The sequence below is a fragment of the Terrapene carolina genome, unplaced genomic scaffold, assembly GCF_002925995.2.
Source record: "Terrapene carolina triunguis isolate 2854851 unplaced genomic scaffold, T_m_triunguis-2.0 Scaffold782, whole genome shotgun sequence".
Lineage (NCBI taxonomy): Eukaryota > Metazoa > Chordata > Testudines > Emydidae > Terrapene > Terrapene triunguis.
The window spans coordinates 1,027,633-1,041,597 of record NW_020665133.1 but is presented as its reverse complement, the minus strand read 5'-3'; the positions used below and the strand labels follow the sequence as shown (position 1 = coordinate 1,041,597).

The 13,965-nt window shown below is 47.6% G+C and overlaps 1 protein-coding gene across 8 annotated transcripts in view; it reads left to right on the top strand.

The window, feature by feature from the left end:
* The window catches only part of MTMR3 (myotubularin related protein 3), a 216,075-nt gene that overhangs the window by 102,397 nt on the left and 99,713 nt on the right, over positions 1-13,965 (top strand). For all 8 annotated transcript variants that reach the window (XM_026660440.2, XM_029913661.1, XM_026660441.2 and 5 more), the window contains exon 3: positions 2,246-2,335. In XM_026660440.2, coding sequence (XP_026516225.1) covers positions 2,246-2,335 — 90 coding nt within the window. The remainder of the gene's footprint in view (positions 1-2,245; positions 2,336-13,965) is intronic.

The window sequence follows — 13,965 nt, the reverse complement described above, 5'->3', positions numbered from 1 at the left end:
GCCAGATATCTCATCATAGAAGGCAATCAGGTTGGTCAGGCATGAGTTGCCTTTGGTGAATCCATGTTGACTGTTCCTGATCACCTTCCTCTCCTCAAAGTGCTTCAAAATGGATTCCTCGAGGACTTGTTCCATGGTTTTGCTGGGGACTGAAGTGAGGCTGACTGGTCTGTAGTTCCCCGGATCCTCCTCCTTCCCTTTTTAAAATATAGGCACTATATTTGCCTTTCTCCAATTGTCCGGGACCTCCCTTGATCGCCATGAATTTTCATATATAATGTCAAATGGCTCTGCAATCACATCAGCCAACTCCTTCAGCACCCTTGGATGCATTTGATCTGGACCCATGGACTTGTGCACATCCAGCTTTTCTAAATAGTCCTTAACCTGTTCTTTGACCACTGAGGGCTGCTCACCTCCTCCCCATACTGTGTTGCCCAGTGCAGCATCCTGGAGCTAAGTACTTCAGCTTTTTCCACATCATGTGCCTCCCCCATTCAGCAAGGGTCCCACACTTTCCCTGACCTTCTTGTTGCTAACATACCTGTAGAAACCCTTCTTGTTACCCTTCACATCCCTTGCTAGCTGCAACTCCAATTGTGCCTTGGTCTTCCTGATTACACCCCTGCATGCCTGAGCAATTTTTTCATACTCCTCCCTAGTGATCTGTCCAAATTTCCATTTCTTGTAAGCTTCCTTTTTGAGTTTAAGCTCACCAAAGATTTCACTAAAAAGCAACAGAGTCCTGTGGCACCTTAAAGACTAACAGATGTATTGGAGCATAAGCTTTCGTGGTTGAATACCCACTTCGTCAGATGCATGTAATGGAAATTTCCAGAGGCAGGTATAAATATGCAGGCAAGAATCAGTCTGGAGATAACGATTTCACTGTTAAGCCAAGGTGGTCGCCTGCCATATTTCCTATTCTTTCTGCACTTCGGGTTGGTATGTTCCTGCGCCCTCACTAAGGCTTCTTTAAAATACAGCTGGCTCTCCTGGACTCCTTGCCCCCTCATATTAGCTTCCCAGGGGATCCTGCCCATCAGTTCCCTAAAGGAGTCAAAGTCTGCTTTTCTGAAGTCCAGGGTCTGTATTTTGCTACTCTCCTTTCTTCGTTTTGTGAGGATCCTGAACTCAACCATCTCATGGTCACTGCTGCCTAGGTTGCCATCCGCTTCTACTTCCCCTACCAATTCTTTCCTGTTTGTAAGGAGCAGGTCAAGAGGAGCAAGGTCCCTAATCGGTTGCTCCAGCACTTGTACCAGGAAGTTGTCCCCAACACTCTCCAAAAACTTCCTGGATTGTCTGTGCAATTCTGTATTGCTCTTCCAGCAGATGTCAGGGTGATTGAAGTCTCCCATTAGTACCAGGGCCTGTGATCTGGAAACTTCAGTTGTCTGAAGAAAGCCTCATCTACCTCATACTTCTGATCTGGTGGTCTGTAGCACACGCCCACCACGACATCACCCTTGTTGTTCTCATCCCTAAACCCAAAGACTCTCAACAGGCTTTTCTCCATGCTGGCTGGCTTGCAGTCAGTAACCCAGCCGAACCCTATTCGGCTTCCCTGGGCTCCTTCCTCCACTCCCAGTTTGAGGGTACCTGGGTTCCGGGGTTGTCGTTGATCTCGCTGGAGTAAATGACGAGTGGCAGCCCAACAGCTCCCCAGTGACTGGCAGCTCCGGCAGTCCCTCCAGGTCTCTGGCGCTGTAGCAGCCTTTATCAGGTCCAGGCTCCAGGGCGTGTCTGCGGGGGGGAAGAGACGTCCTGCTCCTCTGGCAGCACTGCCCCAACTGAGCTAGAGGGCCGGCCTTTTATAGTTCCGCTTCCTGTCCCACCCCTCTGCGTCCAGCGGGGTGGCGCTGATATCCCGGTTCTGCACACCAGGGAGTGGTCCTGGTTCTCTCCCTACCTGTCAGGGAGGGAGACCACGCCCCCTTGCTACAATTTCTTAAAAATTGCATTTAAAATTGAAAGGGAAATACTTTGCTTCATGTTTTTGTGTTTAACAAAGGAAAGAGATCCCAAATCTGTGTTTTACATTGCAAAGTTGTGGGCCACTAGTATTGTAAAATTGCAACTATGATGTCACTTCTGTGGGTCACTGGTAGCTGAATTCTCGTAATAGTTCATCGTGCCTAAATCTTTCATTGGTCACTGGGAACTCTTCATGCCTTCTGTCAATGGAGAGGTCTGCTGTGAATGGGTAACAGTGTTGAAATTAACTGTAGAGTTTTGTTTCTAGGATGAAGAGACTCAGCACAGCCTTGAATGCATCCAGGCTAATCAGATCTTTCCCAGGAAGCAGCTGATCCGAGAGGATGAGAATCTTCAGGTAGTCACTGGACCACTCTTTGCCTTTACTGCACTGAAAGATGTGCAGATCTGTTATTGCTCAGTCTAATCAAGATCACACAGTAGAGCAGCTGAGCTGTTTGAATTGGCCTCTGGCATAAAAGTTTCATCCAAAGTTCCATACAGTGATAGGGAAGATGATAGTTTAAGAAAATAAATCTTTTCTTTTGAAGCATATAACTGTGCCAGACAGAGAGATCATGCCTTGTGGTGTCCTTAGAGTTTCTGAAAATTATAGCCAGTGCTCACTACGCTTACACAGGGACTTTTCAATCACTTAGAAATTTTAATTTCTCCTCTTCCACCCAAATCTAGTAAAGGGTTTATTTCTTAATAGGAACTGTTTATGTGAAATGCTGGAATTATTTCTTTATCCATTTTTGTTATTGGTAAGACAAAGTCTTACAATGCATAAAGTGTATTTTTATGACTACAAAGTGTTGTAAGGAGTTTTCATTACTTGGCTTTTAAACTGATTTAGGCTAGGTCTACACTACAGCGGGGGGTCGACCTAAGATACGCAACTTCAGCTACGTGAATAGCGTAGCTGAAGTGGCGAATTTTAGGTCGACTTACCTGGCTGTGAGGACGGCGGCAAGTCGACCGCTGCCGCGCCGCCGTCGACTCCGCTGCCGCCTCTTGCTGCGGTGGATTTCCGGAGTCGACGGCAGAGCGATCAGGGATCGATTTTATTGCGTCTTCACTAGACGCGATAAATCGATCCCAGAACATCGATTGCCTGCCGCCGGACCCTCCGGTAAGTGTAGACGTACCCTGAGTTAAGCTGATGGCAAGCCCCATGTAGACACTCTTAGGCTACGTCTTCACTACCCGCCTGAATCGGCGGGTAGAAATCGATCTCTCAGGGATCGAATTATCGCGTCACGTGACAATCGATCCCCGAATCGACGCTTGTACTCCACCAGCACAGGTAGGAGTAAGTGCCGTCGACGGGGGAGCCGCGGAGGTCGATTTGCCGCCGTCCTCACAGAGGGGTAAGTCGGCTCGGATACGTTGAATTCAGCTACGACGCGTAGCTGAATTTGCATATCTTAAATCGACCCCCCCGTGTAGTGAAGACGTAGCCTTATTTTGGTTTAAGAGTGGTTTATTTCAGTTTAACTTAAACCTATTCCTAATATCTTTACTCTAGTTTAAAAGTGTTCACACAGCCTTTTGCCCTAGCTTAACTAAATAGATTTTAAATTCATAGATTAAATAATATAATATATGGAGATATACCTATCTCATAGAACTGGAAGGGACCCTGAAAGGTCATTGAGTCCAGCCCCCTGCCTTCACTAGCAGGACCAAGTACTGATTTTTGCCCCAGATCCCTGAGTGCCCCCCTCAAGGATTGAACTCACAACTCTGGGTTTAGCAGGCCAATGCTCAAACCACTGAGCTATCCCTCCCCCCGATTCACAGATTCCAAGGCCAGAAGAGACCATTGTTATCATCTAGTCTGACCTCCTGTATAACAAAGGCCATAGAACTTCCCCAAATTAATTTCTAGAGCAGATCTTTTGGGAAAACATCTGAACTTCATTTAAAAATTATTAGTAATGGAGAATCCACCAGGACCCTTGGTAATTTGTTCCAGTGGTTAATTACGCTCACTGTTAACATTTTTTTTTTGCCTTATTTTTAGTCTGAATTTGTCTAGCTTCAACTTCCAGTCATTAGATTGTGTTATACTTTTCTCTGCTCGATTGAAAAGCCCATTATTAAATACTTGTTACTTGTACTTGTAGACTGTAATCAAGTCACCCCTTAGCTTTCTCTTTGTTAAGCTAAATTGATTGAGCTCCTTGAGTCTATCACTATAAGGCATGTTTTCTAATCCTTTAATCATTCTTGTGACTCTTCTCTGAACCTGCTGCAATTTATCAAAATTCTTCTTGAATTGTGTCTATCAGAACTGGACACAGTATTCTATCAGTGCCAAATATAGAGGTAAAATAACCTCTCTACTCCTACTTGAGATTCCCCTGTTTATGCATCTAAGGATTGTATTAGCTCTTTTGGCCACAGCGTCACACTGGGACTCATGTTCAGCTGATTATCCACCACAGCCCCCAAAATCACACCTTTAGTTAAATCCGTGCAACTTTGTTTTTTGTTATAAACCCATAAGTATAATTTTCACCAAGGCTAGGTAAAAGGAGCAAGAGCACATGATTTTACAAGTTTACAGTGAAAAAAGGCAAACGCTTAATTTTTAAAATGAAAGTTTAGAATTTGAAGAATCTCAAGAAGTCCTGAAACCACAGGATTTGTATATATATTTTTTCTTACTTCCAATTTTCTGCTGTGCTTGATAATAAGACCGGTTCTTCTTCGAGTTCTGTCCCTGTGGGTGCTCCATTCCAGGTGACGGTGCGTCCCGGTGCCGTTGCCCGGAGATCTTCGGTAGCAGTGCCTGGTCGGGATGCACGTGCTCAGCTGCTGTCTCGCGGCGGCGTTAGGGTCTGCCTGAGCGTGCGCATCTTGCACTCCCCCTTAGTTCCTTCTCAACCGTCCTCAGCTGAAGATGGGACTCAGGGCAGTGCTGAACCTCTTCCCTGGTCACTGAAGGAAATAAGTAAAAAGATATAGAAATAGTTAGATAGAAATATTCCAGTTCTCTCCCTTCCTTTAGAATAGTTCATTAGTTTAAAAAAACCCAACCAAACAAAAAAAAACCCTTTTTCTCCCACGTTTGTCTCCTGTTGAGACTCTCCCCCCAGGCAATAATAGTTCAATGATTCCAGGGTCCCCGGGCTTTAAGAAATGCCACTCCTGCAAGGAGCCTATGCCGCAGTCTGACGGACACTCGAAACGCCTCGGTGACACACACTTCCCCGCTAAGTGTCACCATTGTACCAGCCTGAAAACCAGGGCTCGTCATGACAGGGACTTGCGGCTAAAAATGCTCCTGATGGAGAAATCTCTGCAACCGCCTATGGAGACAGGCACAAGTTAAACCCTCTCGCTCACGCTCCCCTGCTAGGTCTGAACTGATCGGGAGCGCGGCTTCACCCTCTCAGGTGAAGAGGCAGGAAGCCCCAAGGTCTCTGCACAGAGACTTTCAAAAGGGTAAAGGGGTCTCCTGTGAGATCTTTACTCTTGGTGCTGACAGCGCCAAAAGTAGGCACCTCCGACCACCGCAGCACCTCAGCCGAGGCTCATGCGGAGCGCAAAAGCAGGGACCCGACTTACTACAGCGGGAAGCTCTCCTTGGCACCGGTCCCGTCGGTACCGAAGATAGACCTGGTACCGGCAGTGCGTTCTACCCTGGTGCTGACAAGAACGTCGGCACCGAGTCTGCCCATCACCCCCGCAGCAGACGCGGACCCCCTGCAGGGTGCCTATAAATGGCCCGCAGCACCCGTGAAAGCTAAACAAGTCACTGCGAGCTTCCGCTCACACTTCGTGTCCCGCAGGACCACAGCCCATGGACTAGCAACAATTTTTGCATCAAGTTGATATCTCCGTGGCCCCTGTGCCTGACTCTCCACTCCTTGACACACAACGCTCACTGTTTGAACAGCCGCTCTTGCCACCTGACCTGGCTACCTTCACTGACAGCGAGAACAACATGCAGCAGCAGGCAGAGTTCTCCCCGCCTGATTCTCCTACTCCACCGGAGCCATATATATCTCAAGGCATGGCACCTCACAAGAACCAGCCTCAGTTTCCCTACTTTGTCCCCCATGGGTGGGACCTCACTTTTCTTACACTATGCCTTGGCCTCAGTGGTACCCTTGGTCGGCTCCTGCTGCCACTCCTCCTTGTGGCCCTTCCACCAGACCGCAAGCCCGTTCTGCGCGTCTATCTCTAGCTCCATTTACATCTAGAGCTCCTGAACCCCCTCCTGAGCAGGTGGGCTATGAACCCTTCCCTGATTCACCGACTCCATCAGCTGTAGATGGAGCCCTCATGCCTCTACCTCCACAAAATGTGGACGACTTTAAGCAATTCCAGAAACTTTTCAAGAGGGTGGCACTCAGCCAGGACATTCCTTTGGAGGAAGTCCAGGAGACACAACAGACTCCTCAAAATCCTCCACCCTTCTGTGCCCTCAAGGATCGCGCTACCCATAAACGAAGTCCTCCTAGAACCAGCTGATACTCTTTGGCAGACCCCTGCTGCCATCCCACCAACATACAAAAAGGCTGAACGTAAATATTATGTTCCCGCTAAAGATGTAGATTTCTTATTTTCCTACCCACAACCAAACTCTCTTGTAGTGGATGCAGTGACACACAGGACAAAACAGCCACAATACCGGCCCACCCCGCAAGACAAGGGCCTCAAACGGCTTGACCTCCTGGGCCGCAAGGTTTATACCTCCTCCACTTTGCAATTTAGAATTGCAAATTACCCCACCCTCCTCGCAAGCTATGATTACAACTACAACAAGCTCTTTGATTTTGCCTCCCATATCCCAGAGGCCAGGAGAGCGGACTTTAAGTCAGTCCTTGTCGAAGGTCAGTTGGTGTCCAGGACAGTGCTACAAACATCCCTGGACATGGTGGACACAGCAGCCTGCACTACCGCAACTGCGGTGGTGATGCGCAGGTCTTCCTGAGTGTCTGCTTCCGGTATCCCCAAAGATCTGCAGAACAAAGTGGAGTACCTTTCCTTTGACAAAGATAACCTTTTTTCTAAAAAAACCGATGAAGTCCTTCACACTATGAAAGACTCTAGAGCCACCCTGAGCACACTGGGCATATACCCGTCCCTCCCCAGGAGACAACAGTATTAAACTTATCAGAGGCCCTGCGCACAACAATATCACTGGCCCCAGCCCAGACCATATGATATTGGGAGGAACCGCAACTGACCTTCTAGGCGCAGACAAAACCATGCACAACCAGCTATCTTCCACCCATCGGGTAACAAACAGCAATTTTGAAGTGTTGGTCGGTGGTCTGCACGATCACCCCTTGACTCCGCCACCTATTTGCCCATTTGACCACTGTCTCCAAGTTTTCCACCATGTCTGGCAACAGGTCACACAGGACCGGTGGGTCCTGGAAATAGTTAAGTCAGTTTACTCCATCCCTTTCATATCCTGCCTGCCCACCCTTCCCCCTTCCCCATCCCTCTTCAGGGACGCCTCCAACGAGCACCTACTTCACGTAGAAGTGGCTCATCTTCTACAGCTAGGTGCAGTGGAACCTGTACCAACGCAACATCGGGGAAAAGTGTTCTACTCCCACTACTTTCTGACCCAAAAGAAAGGCGAGGGATGGAGACCTATACTAGACCTACTCCGACTGAAGAAATTTGTACGTGTACAGAAATTCAAGGCCTCACCAACACCAAATAGAGGGGAATGATCACATCCCTCGATCTGCTGGCAATGCTCTGACTTACACAGGCCAAAATGCCACTAGCCTTCTTGGCAACAAGGGCACACTGTAGACTCGTATCCAGTTTCTCGTTCACTGTAACCCCTAGGTCCTTTTCTGCAGAACTGCTGCCTAGCCACTTGGTCCCTACTCTATAGCAGTGCATGGGATTCTTCCATCCTAAGTGCAGGACTCTGCACTTGTCCTTGTTGAACTTCATCAGATTTCTTTTGGCCTAATCCTCTAATTTGTCTAGGTCCCTCTGTATCCTATCCCTACCCTCCAGCGTATCTACCACTCCTCCCAGTTTAGTGTCATCTGCAAACTTGCTGAGGGTGCAGTCCACGCCATCCTCCAGATCATTAATGAAGATATTGATCAAAACCGGCCCCAGGACCGACCTTTGGGGTACTCCGCTTCATACCGGCTGCCAACTAGACATGGAGCCATTGATCACTACCTGTTGAGCCCGATGATCTAGCCAGCTTTCTATCCATCTTATAGTCCATTCATCCAGCCCATATTTCTTTAACTTGCTGGCAAGAATATTGTGGGAGACCGTATCAAAAGCTTTGCTAAAGTCAAGGAATAACATGTCCACTGCTTTCCCCTCATCCACAGAGCCAGTTATCTTGTCATAGAAGGCAGTTAGGTTAGTCAGGCATCACCTGCCCTTGGTGAATCTATGCTGACTGTTCCTGATCACTTTCCTCTCCTCTAAGTGCTTCAAAATTGATTCCTTGAGAACCTGCTCCATGATTTTTCCAGGGACTGAGGTGAGGCTGACTGGTCTGTAGTTCCCCAGATCCTCCTCCTTCCCTTTTTTAAAGATGGGCACTACATTAGCCTTTTTCCAATCATCCGGGACCTCGCCCGATCGCCATGAGTTTTCAAAGATAATGGCCAATGACTCTGCGATCACATCCACCAACTCCTTTAGCACTCTAGGGTGCAGGGCATCCGGCCCCATGGACTTGTGCTCATCCAGCTTTTCTAAATAGTGCTGAACCACTTCTTTCTCCACAGACGGCTGTTTACCTCGTCCCCATACCGTGCTGCCCAGTGCAGTAGTCTGAGAGCTGACCTTGTTCGTGAAGACAGAGGCAAAAAAAGCATTGAGTACATTAGTTTTTTCCACATCCTCTGTCACTAGGTTGCCTCCCCCATTCAGTAAGGGGCCCACATTTTCCTTGACTTTCTTATTGTTAACATACCTGTAGAAACCATTCTTGTTACTCTTAACATCCCTTGCTAGCTGCAACTCCAAGTGTGATTTGGCCTTCCTGATTTCACTCCTGCATGCCTGAGCAATATTTTTATACTCCTCCCTGGTCATTTGTCCAATCTTCTACTTCTTGTAAGCATCATTTTTGTGTTTAAGATCAGAAAGGATTTCACTGTTAAGCCAAGCTGGTCGCCTGCCATATTTACTACTCTTTCTACACATCGGGATGGTTTGTTCCTGCAACCTCAATAAGGATTCTTTAAAATACAGCCAGCTCTCTTGGACTCCTTTCCCCCGATGTTATTCTTCCAGGGGATCCTGCCCATCAGTTCCCTGAGGGAGTCCAAGTCTGCTTTTCTGATGTTCAGTATTTTGCTGCTCTCCTTTCTTCCTTGTGTCAGGATCCTGAACTCAACCATCTCATGGCACTTCCTCCCAGTTTCCCATCCACTTTTGCTTCCGCTACTAATTCTTCCCTGTTTGTGAGCAGCAGGTCAAGAAGAGCTCTGCCCTTATTTGTTTCCTCAGGCAGGGGGGAGCATGATTGCACTCCCTATGCACAGAAGCCATCTGGTTATGGAATTGGTGCATAGAACATCACATAGAAATCACCGCTTCCTACCTGCCTGGGTGTCGCCACACTACCGCCGACACACTCAGCAGACACTTCTCCGAGGAACACGAATGAGAATTGCATCCTACGATACTACGACAGCTCTTCTCCCACAGGGGCACCCTATCGATAGACCTGTTTGCCACAACTCAGAACCACAAATGCCATCTATTTTGCTCCAGAGTGGGACTCGAGACCGCATCCCTAGGGGATTCGTTCCTCATTCCGTGGAACAAATCCCTCATGTACGCTTTTCCGCCAATCCCACTGATACACAGCGTTCTACGCAAGATCAGAGAGGACAAGGCCAGGTCATACTTATTTCCCCAGCTTGGCCCAGACACACATGGTATCCTTACCTGCTGCTCATGTCCATCCGTCCTCCAAGGACTCTCCCCAACAGACCAAATCTGCTCTCCCAGGACAACGGTCGGCCTCTCCAGCCGCAGCTCCAGAAACTCCATCTGATGGTGTGGTTCCTTCATGGTTTGAAACCCACAAATTTGCCTGTTCGGAGCAGGTCCAGTATGTCCTCCTGCACATTAAAGGAGACTCCACTCGTAAGTTGAAATGCTTCTCCATATGTTGCTTCCACAGATGCTTGACACCTCAGACCGCAACCCTCCCCGACATCTTAAACTACCTTTTAAAACTAAAACAGGACGGGCTTTCGCTCAGTTCTATCAGAGTACACTTCGCAGCTCTCACCCCCTTCCATGATTCGCTGTACGGATATTCATTTTTTGCCCACCGCACCATAAAACGCTTCCTCACGGGCCTGCAAAATCTCTACCCTGAGATTCACCCACCAGCAGCCTCCTGGAATCTCAACCTAGTTCTCCGAGGTCTTATGAAACCTCCCTTTGAGCCCCTGGCTACCTCATCCACGCTCCACATGCCTATGAAAGTAGCTTTCTTGGTTGCCATAACGTCATCGAGAAGGGTCGGTGAAATAAGTGACCTGATGGCCTACCCTCCCTACACGATTTTCTCTAAAGACAAGGTTACAATGTGACTTCACTCCAAATTCCTCCCCAAGGTGGTGTCCACCTTCCACCTCAATCAGCCAATACACTTACCTGCATTCCATCCTAAACCTCACAAGACTCCACAGGAAGCGGCATTACATACCCTCGACGTCAGACGGGCAGTTGCATTTTATCTAGACAGAACTAAGGCATTCTGTAAATCCCCTTGGTTATTTGTGTCCACTACTGAGAGATCAAAGGGTGCTGCTATCTCTAAGCAACAACTCTCCAAGTGGATCTCTGACTGCATCAGATCCTGCTACCAGACTCAGAATGCTCAACCACTCGAGGACATCAGAACTCACGCTACTCGGGTGACGTCAACATCCGTTGCATTCCTCGACAACGTACCTATTACCGACGTATGCAAGGAGGCCATGTGGATATCTGACCACACATTTGCCAAACATTATGCTATCACACAGGATACCATGGCAGACACCATAGTAGGCCACACAGTACTGTCTACCATTATCACTGCCACAACTCCAAAATCCGAGCAACCATAGTGGGTACTGCTTCACATTCACCTGGAGTGGAGCACTCACAGGGACAGCACTCGAAGAAGAAGAGAAGGTTACTCACCTTGCAGTAACTGAAGTTCTTCGAGATGTGGGTGCTCCGCTACTCACCCTCCCCCCCTCTACTTTGGAGTAGTAATCAGACAACTCTACGGTAGAGAAGGAACTGAGGGGGGTGCGGGACGCGCGTGCTCAGGGAGACCCTAATGAAGCCGCGAGACAGCAGCTGAGCACATGCGTCCCAACCAGGCACTGCTACCGAAGATGTCCGATCAACGGCACCGGGATGCACCGTCACATGGAGTGGAGCACCCACAAGGACACACATCCTGAAGAACCTCAGTTACTGCAAGGTGAGTAACCTTCTCTTCTTTTTTTGTTGGGGAGAAGGAGGGCGGGGGTTGAAAGAGTTTGCTGTGTGTTTCAATCAGAAAAATGTATGCCAAATTTGGATATTTTAGTTCATTTATTTTTGTAGTTACTCATAAGCAAATAAATCTAACACTTTTCAGCCTAAAATGTCATTCTACTCTGAAAAGTGACTGTAAAAAAGACATTGGGGTTGTCCCATGTTTACTGTCTTATAGACTCATAGACTTTAAAGTCAGAAGGGACCATTATGATCTTCTAGTCTGACCTGCACAACGCAGGCCACAGAATCTCACCCACCCACTCCTGTAACAAACCCCTAACCTATGCCTGAGTCATTGAAGTCCTCAAATCGTGGTTTAAAGACCTCAAGGTGCAGAGAATCCTCCAGCAAGTGACCCGTGCCCCACGCTGCAGAGGAAGGCGAAAAACCTCCAGGGCCTCTGCCAATCTGCCCTGGAGGAAAATTCCTTCCCGACCCCAAATATGGCGATCAGCTAAACCCTGAGCATGTGGGCAAGACTCACCAGCCAGACACCCAAGAAAGAATTATCTGTAGTAACTCAGATCCCACCCCATCTAGTGTCCCATCATAGGCCATTGGGCATATTTACCGCTAATAGTCAAAGATCAATTAATTGCCAAAATTAGGCTATCCCATCATACCATCCCCTCCATAAACTTATCAAGCGTAGTCTTGAAGCCAGATATGTCTTTTGCCTCCACTGCTCCCCTTGGAAGGCTATTCCAGAACTTCACTCCTCTGATGGTTAGAAATCTTCTTCTAATTTCAAGTCTAAACTTCCTGATGGGCAGTTTATATCCATTTGTTCTTGTGTCCACATTGGTACTGAGCTTAAATAATTCCTCTCCCTCCCTGGTATTTATCACTCTGATGTATTTATAGAGAGCAATCATATCTCCCCTCAGCCTTCTTTTGGTTAGGCTAAACAAGCCAAGCTCTTTGAGTCTCCTTTCATAAGACAGGTTTTCCATTCCTCGGATCATCCTAGTAGCCCTTCTCTGTACCTGTTCCAGTTTGAATTCATCCTTCTTAAACATGGGAGACCAGAACTGCACACACTATTGCAGATGAGGTCTCACCAGTGCCTTGTATAACGGTACTAACACCTCCTTATCTCTACTGGAAATACCTCGTCTGATGCATCCCAAGGCCGCATTAGCTTTTTTCACGGCCATATCACATTGGCGACTCATAGTCATCTTGTGATCAACCAGTACTCCGCGGTCCTTCTCCTCCTCTGTTACTTCCAAGTGATGCGTCCCCAGTTTATAACAAAAATTCTTGTTGTTAATCTCTAAATGCATGACCTTGCACTTTTCACTATTAAAATACATCCTATTACTATTATTCCAGTTTACAAGGTCATCCAGATCTTCCTGTAGGATATCCTGGTCCCTCTCTGTATTGACAATACCTCCCAGCTTCGTGTCAGCTGCAAACTTTATTAGCACATTCCCACTTTTTGTGCCAAGGTCAGTAATAAAAAGATTAAATAAGATTGGTCCCAAAACCGATCCCTGAGGAACTCCACTAGTAACCTCCTTCCAGCCTGACAGTTCACCTTTCAGTATGACCTGTTGTAGTCTCCCCTTTAACCAGTTCCTTATCCACCTTTCAATTTTCATATTGATCCCCATCTTTTCCAATTTAGCTAATAATTCCCCATGTGGAACCGTATCAAATGCCTTACTGAAATTGAGGTAAATTAGATCCACTGCGTCTTAGTGATTTGGTGAGCGTATGTGTGTCATGATCCATGGGTCTTGAGCCCAGGGCTGCAAAGTTTATGGGAGCAGCCATGTTCCAGCCCTCCATCCAGCTGGTAATAGCTTACCTGAGACCCATGAAGCCCAACCGCAGTGTGAGGCTCTGCCCCTGAGGCTCGATTGGCAGAGTCCCAGAACGGCTGATTGGCCCACTGGCCCTACTTAAGCCAGCAGCAGGAACAAGAAGCTGTCTGAACAGCTGGGCTTCACCCTGCTCTGGACTGTGTGCTTCCTGCTCCCTTCTCCTGTCCCTGCTCCCCTGACTTGATTTCCTGGCATTCTGACCCAGCATGACTCCTGGCATCTGACTTGTGGTTTCTGACCTCCAGTTTGTCTGCTGCCTTTAACCCCCTGGTATCTTGACCTGGTCTGACTCTTGTTCCTGTCTTGTGGGTCTGATCTCCAGCTTCTCTCCTGCTTCTGATCTCCCGATATCCTGACCCAGCCGATTCTTGACTACTGTCATGTGACTGCAGACTCTGGTTCTGACTACTAGGTCTGGCTGCCCATGACCTGTTTGTAACAATGTGTGCTTGTTTTACAAGTAATAAGATATTCTTCATCAACTGATTTTCTGTATGTATTCCATTTCTGATGCACCTGTGCCCTATGCCCTTAAAAGCAGAATATTTTTGAATAACAGTGTTCATTCTCATTGCTTTTTCCCACCAAGATGCTGGTGACAGACACATCCTCTCTTGAATAGGGAGCTTATCTGGATTCT